Raw genomic sequence first — 7,238 nt, 5'->3', positions numbered from 1 at the left:
ATTGGCCTTCATAACTATTATAGCCACTGTGTGCTTCTTTTTTTCCCATGATAAATGTTTCTTTAACATCTTTTTGTTCTTGTATAAAACTGAGAAAAGTAACCAAAAGAGGGAGAAAATAGAGCAAAACTTTATGAAAGGCAAAATCTATTTTTTTTAATTTTTTAAATTTTTAAATTTTTTAAATTTTTTTTAAATTTTTCTTTTTTCCTTTTTCTTTTTTTGCAAAATCTATTTTTATCAGCTTCCTTTACATAGATCTAGAAGAATTTCAACAAATATCTAATATTGCTTATTTGTCATAATTCTATCACATTATTGTACCTGATGAATCATATAATCATTGTAATTGGGAAAAGAAAAAGATAAAAATGAGACATTCCCAGAACAATTTATGAAACATGTAATTTCTATTAAAGGTGTTTTGTCACTTTGTATGGATCAATATCCCTCCACTTCAACTTACCTATACACAAAGATGGTATTGCCCTTGATTTTTCAGTGACCCACAAATACACTGCCTTCATGTTCAATCATTTTAAAATCCCTTTATCTGACCATAATCCATTGAGTTTCCACATATCCCTCTGCCTTCCCTCACCAAATTCTACTTTTCATCCACACTGTGATGTCCAGTTCCTCAGCCCCTTAGTTCTATCCCAGATCACCCCATGCACTAGCTACTTTCTCTTCTTTTCCCCCATCCTCACTGATTTAAAACCAATTCAATTCTGAATTGTCCTCTTCTTTTAAATGCCTTGACCCCTTATCACATCACTGATAGCATCCTGTCAAGTCTCAGCCTTTGATTACTTCCCAAATCTGTTACCTTTGCTCCTATATATGTGTTCCTGAAAAAAGACACAGAAATCTTGCAATCATTCTAACTAGGTCCACTACAAATTTATGTTACACAGCTTCAATTGGACCTTCCCTGCTATAAGGCAGTCCATTTATATCTCCCTTATCTATTCACCATTCCACTTTTAACAGTTTCATAGATACTTTTTTTTATCCCTCCTCAACCTTTCCATATGCCCTCTTAGCTAAGTTTGTCTCATTTCCACCCTCAAAAGATGCCATTATCTGTGAGCTCCCTCTACTTTTTTCTATCTCCTTCTTTACCCCTGTCTCATGTGAAACAGTGGCCTTACTCTTAGAGAAAGCAAATGCATTTACTTGCATAAGTGATTGCAGGCCATTCTGTCTCCTCCAGAACATCTTCCTCCTCCTATCATACCCCTTTCATGTCCATTATATCTTATCTTCAGTTTTACTGTGTTTGACTCCTTCCTTGTTGCCTACAAACTTACCCATATCATCTCCAGCATCAAAAACTCTCACCTGATCCTTTTACCCTTGCTAATTGTCATCCTATATTTATTATGCTTTTTTGTGGTTAAATTCCTCAAAAAAAGCTGTCCATTTTCTCTCCTCTTGCTTACTTCTTACCACCTGACTTCCAACCTCATCATTCCACCAAAACTATTCTCTGAAGTCATTAATGATCTCTTAGTTCAGTGAGGGGCAAACTATGCCCCGTGGGCCAGATGTGGCCCCCTGAAATCTTCTATCTGGTCCCCATGACATTATTCCTAATCTGATGAATACAATGAGTAGAATACAATACAATGAAACTTCGAAAGAGTTGCCTTAGAAACAGACTGACAGATGAACTTTTCCTTTTCTTTGACCCCCTCTTAAAAAAGTTTGCCTATCACTGTCTTAGTTGATAAATCCATGAACCTTTTTTTTAGTTCTCATTCTCTTTAACCTCTCCACAGGTTTTGCTCATTATGCTTACTTCACTTATTATATGTATAATATATGTCAGTCCTTGCCTTTCTGGATTATTCATATCATTTTTAAAAGTTGCACAGCAATATACTAGAGTGGAGGCTAAATTTCCCTACTGTAGCTGTACCATGGAATGTGCTCAGAGAACTTGTTTCAGTTTCTGGCCAAAACACGAGAACTTTGGGGGCTGTTTCTGGCCATATGGTGACTTTGTATTTCAGTTAGACGTGGTAAACACTATTTACCTTTGTTCTCCCTCTTCCTTCAACATCTGTAGAGAATGCAAGTTCAGTAATTGGATGGCAACTTTCGGCTGACAAGCTCTTGTTGACACACTCTTACTTAGACACTCCAAATGAAACTATGTAAATCCAACAATTCCAGTTATCCTGTTTCATCTCAACACTATGGGGAATGTATCCATATAGTAGCTAGTGCATGATGATTCAATTAGGCAAGTTTGTGCTTGGATTCAAGCTACTTTTGTCTCTTATGTTTGTTCTTTCTTTATTTTAGGAAAACACTAATAATAGCAAATAATAATAATAATAGCTAACATTTATATAGTGCTTACTATGTGCCAAGCAATATGCTAAGTGCTTTACAAATTTAACTCATTTGGTCCTCACAAGAACCCTGGGAGATAGATATTATTATTACCACTTTACAGGTATAGAAACTGAAACAGAGAAAGCTTAGTAAATTGTGCAGGGTCACACAGGGAGAAAGTGTCTATGGGTGGATTTGAATCTATCTATCTTGTTTCAAGGTCCTGTTCTCAATTCCCTCATGTTCAGGTATGGAAGAAATATGTTAAGAACATTTTATCTCTCTGGAACAAAACTTCCTTCCAATCAATGAGCAGACTTAAATCCCCATGCCACCTTCATTGTTCATATCTCTCAAAGAGAAGTTAAATGGTCCAAATGAGAAGATAGTAGGCAGTAAGAAAGGAGTACTTATTTATTAAAGTCACTATAGCACAGCTTATTCATTTGGAGTGCCTGAAATGAAGAGAATGTAGAGATACCCACACTGTCAATGAATCTATATGGCAATTTCAGAATGGCACATGTAAGTTTTGTTTATCTCTCAATAATACCTCCCACAAGAAATATTCATATTCAGACAACTTACATTAAGAAATGTTTTCTTTGGTCTTCTTTTTAGAAAAATATAAAATTTATTGCACTCTGAATTTAAATCTATTCAAAGTTATTGTTTTTATTTTGCTGTTTCTTTTCTTTCAGCCATAACTTATTTGCATACTGTTTTTTTTATTCATTAAACTTCTCATCTTAAAATGGGGATCCTTTTATGCTGACCCAGGTACTGAGACTTCCAGTCTGACAAAGCATTGCTTTGTCTTAGGCACAACTCTTCTCACTCAAGATTTGAAAATAATGGGACCTGTCTATTACTGTCTAAAGGAGACTATGCTTTCCTTTTTACTACTATGACCTGATTAACAAAATAAATACATGATATAGAGAATGGGGTTTTCTAGCATTCCTTATGTTCATTTATAAAGAGCTATTTTAAGAAGAGAACCATATTATTACAACCTAGGCATCTCCCTCTCCCACTCTGATTTAGGCTCTGGTGATGTCTAAATTTGTTCTTTTGTTTCACTGATATTTAGTATAGGTAACCAGCAAATGTTGCTTAAATTTAAATGTTTAGTTTTTTCCTTGGCCTATATTAAAATTTGATGGCTTGTCAGGGATGTTATAGGGAGCTCATTCATGAATGGAATGGTCAAGGTGACTGTCATGGCACTTTCTAGCATGAAATTTCTGTGATACTACAATATTGTCAAGCCCATAATTTTGTATGTCTAGTAAATGAGACCCAGATTCAAATCTTGGTCATAAATTCCATTAGTGGAATCTTCTTTTTAAAACTAATACTAGAGAATACCAAAAAAGATCAGTTTATTTGTAAAATTAGAGGGAGTAGGCTACATGAACTCTAAAATTCCTTTCATCTCTAGATCTATACTCCTATGATTGCATCAATTTAGAAAAGTTGGGGAAAAGTCTAGTCCAAGTTGGTGATATTCCTAATTACAGAATATTTAAAAGAAATGCGGTTTTATCAAAACCATAGCATCTTAGATTTATAGGGTAAGTCAAACAACATCTAGTGAATTTCTTGTATGAGCTCTACTTTTTAATCATTTCATTTTCTTCATATCTATGCAAGAACCCCTACTAAGCTAACAAAATGGTAGCAAATAGAGGTCTTGGCATCTTAGTCTAAAAGAACAGATAAAAATGACATGGAAATTAGCATTTAATAAAATCTTAATGAAGTACTTTCTTTTATATCTTTTATACCCATCCACTTGTTACTCATATATGCACAATTGCTATTACAGTTCTAAATAACATTTTTTCTAAGTTGAAACATATTCAATACAGTTTTATTTAAACTATTCGTTTTCTTGACATATAGCTTATATATGTATATGTGTATGTATATGTATGCATGTATAAAGGTAAGTTTAAGAAGAGCCTCTATCTGAATTATCATAAATTCTAAATCAGTTGAATCTGAATTAATTAATTAGCAGTGGGCATCTTGGCATCGTTATAACATGTGAGGATACTCTTCTAAAGGGTAAGAGAATACATATACACTTCCTATGAAAGAAAATGAAGTGTGTGTGTGTGTGTGTGTGTGTGTGTGTGTGTGTGTGCAGGCTCACTGGCACCAGGCACGCATGCATATGTGTTTATGTATTTAACAAAGTACTGAAGAAGATATAAGTCGAATTGTCATTCAATGGGAATTTGTCTTCTGATTACGTCTTTCATTTTTTTATTTCTCTAATTATTCTTTGATATAATTTTCAATTCTTTTTCCAATTTTCCACAGAAAACGTCTAAGCCAATTTTGAAACTTGAGACCATGGACAAATCAAATTATTCAGGAGTAGCTGAGTTTATATTGTTGGGGTTTTCTGGGTCCTCAGAGCTCCAAATTTTCTACTTTCTGTTTTTTACCTTGTTCTATGTGGCTATTTTACTGGGTAATTTCTTCATTGTTCTCACAGTGATCTCTGAACCTGTCCTGCACACTCCCATGTACTTCCTGCTAAGTAACCTGTCCTTTATTGATGTATGCCTATCTACTTTTGCCACACCCAAAATGATTACAGACTTCCTTTTGGAACACAAGAGCATCTCCTTCAATGGTTGCATGACACAGATATTCTTTCTCCATGTCTTTGCTGGTGGTGAAATGGTGCTTCTTGTGGCCATGTCATATGACAGATATGTGGCTATTTGCAAACCTCTACATTATGCAACCATTATGAGTTTGCAGAAATGTGCAGGATTAGTTGTGGCTTCATGGGTCATTGGACTCCTGCATTCCTTGAGCCAGTTGGCCTTCACTGTGAACCTGCCCTTCTGTGGTCCCAATGAAGTAGACAGTTTTTTCTGTGATCTTCCCCTGGTCATCAAACTTGCCTGTGTGGATACATATATCCTAGAGATAATGATGCTCTCTGACAGTGGACTGATGGCCGTGATCTCCTTTATACTGCTGCTAATTTCCTATACAGTCATCTTGGTCACTGTGAAGTATCACTCTTCAGCTAGCATGGCTAAGGCACAGGCCACTTTAACAGCTCATATCACTGTTGTAACATTGTTCTTTGGACCCTGCATCTTTATCTATGCTTGGCCATTCAGCAATTTTCCCATGGATAAAGTCCTTTCTGTATTTTACACTGTCTTTACCCCACTCTTAAACCCCATTATCTATACCTTGAGAAACAAAGAGATGAAATCAGCAATGCAGAAACTGAGAGGTCAGCTCCTGAATTCCAGACAGCTTTCACAGTTCCTGGCAATGAGGGCCCCTCATAACTAGAACCCATATTCATGGCCATTACTTTTTTGCATATCTGTTACTTCTATAGTGACACTAATCATCTTTTAATGATACTCTAAAAAGCAAGGTTAAAGATAAGGTAGATGGGAAAATCAACAGGTCATCATTTATCATAGCTTACACATGTGCCCTAACATTTTCACATATAGACCATGCTAAATATATATTTTGCAGATAAAAAATTGCTTGTAGCTACATAGAGATAGATAAGTAGATAGATATAAAGATTGAAAGGTGATAGATAATAGATGATAAATCATAGATGTATAAGATAATTATACATTACATTTGTGTGTAAAATAGATTTGGTAAACAACATGATTTTATTTTTTCTGAAAACATTTTGGTCTGATAGTAAATATGTTCCTTGCAGTATGGTCTCATTCATGAGTATGGATGACATGAGTTTAGCACCTTTTTCACTCTAGTATTTTATGTTAGTTTTTTACTAATAAAACTTTTAAAAAATATAATATTTAGTTCTTTGAATATTAATTTTAATCTCTACATTTGAAACCATTTTGGTCTGATAGTAAATATATTCCTTGCAGTATTGTTTAGTGGACATAGAACCAGCTTTGGATTCAGTAAACCAACAAGAATTTTGTTAAGTCTTTATTGTGTTCCAGGAACTGAAACAAGGGAGACACCTACAAATGACAGCAAAAAAAGACAACCCTTCCCTTCAAAGAGCTTATAGTCTAATGGAAGAGAGTAACATATAAAAGGGATCTGAAAAGCTGGTGGACAGAATAGGATGAGAAAAGGGAGATACCTACATAGGATATAGGTGACAATGTCCTGAGAGTCAGAAATAGAACCAGGAGAGATTAAAAGGATGGTTGCCCTGAGTTCTTCCTCAGAACAGAGATTCTGGAAGGAACTCAATATTGGGAGAAGGGATCTGCAAAGGGAAAGGATGTTCCAGGGCGAGGAAGTCTAAGGTAATTAGAGAACTTGCTGTGGGGGAAGGCAACTGAGGCATGGTACTGACATTTGAAGAATCAGAAGCAGAGCCAGGAAGTCCTGGGTTCAAACCTTTCCTCTAACATTATTTGCATAAACACAGACAACTCACTCAATCTTTCATTAAATTACAGATTATTTGTTCATCTGGTAGAGATTTCACATTAGGAGTTCTCTATCCTGCTGAAATCATGGGTCCTAATAAAATAATAAAGATATTACCTGAAGTGGCCTTTGGACAATTCATTTTGATGAACCCTTCCATAACAGAATAGTTAAATGTTAGCTCTATTTTTTACAAATTATCAATGTTCTGAGTAACCATAATTCAAATGAATGACTTTAGCTGCTTCCCCCTCTCTAATCAACAATGTATTAATTTTATATATATTCTGTATATATGCTATATTGTTTCCATCATTAGAATGTAAACTCTTTGAGAGTAGGACCTGTTTCACTTTTATTTTTTTCATTCCCAGTACTTAACATAGTATATGTTGCATATTGGATGATCAATAAATATTTGCTGATTAACAATTATATTTTCTTGTAAATCTATTTTGCATGGGAGA

At 34.8% G+C, this 7,238-nt stretch overlaps 1 protein-coding gene across 1 annotated transcript; it reads left to right on the top strand.

Moving 5' to 3' along the window:
* The first annotated feature begins 4,710 nt into the window (after positions 1–4,710).
* Positions 4,711–5,679, top strand: LOC123234138 (olfactory receptor 4K3-like). The gene has a single exon (XM_044660080.1). It carries the CDS (start codon positions 4,711–4,713, stop codon positions 5,677–5,679), a length of 969 nt encoding a protein of 322 aa, XP_044516015.1.
* Positions 5,680–7,238: the final 1,559 nt, after the last annotated feature.

The sequence above is a fragment of the Gracilinanus agilis genome, chromosome 2, assembly GCF_016433145.1.
Source record: "Gracilinanus agilis isolate LMUSP501 chromosome 2, AgileGrace, whole genome shotgun sequence".
Taxonomy (NCBI): Eukaryota; Metazoa; Chordata; class Mammalia; order Didelphimorphia; family Didelphidae; genus Gracilinanus; species Gracilinanus agilis.
The sequence above is the reverse complement of the archived record's forward strand: the minus strand, read 5'-3'. Positions and strand labels throughout refer to the sequence as shown.

Excerpts from the sequence above, each read along its gene's own strand:
- LOC123234138 (XM_044660080.1), top strand. The coding sequence starts at position 4,711 with ATGGACAAATCAAATTATTCAGGAGTAGCTGAGTTTATATTGTTGGGG.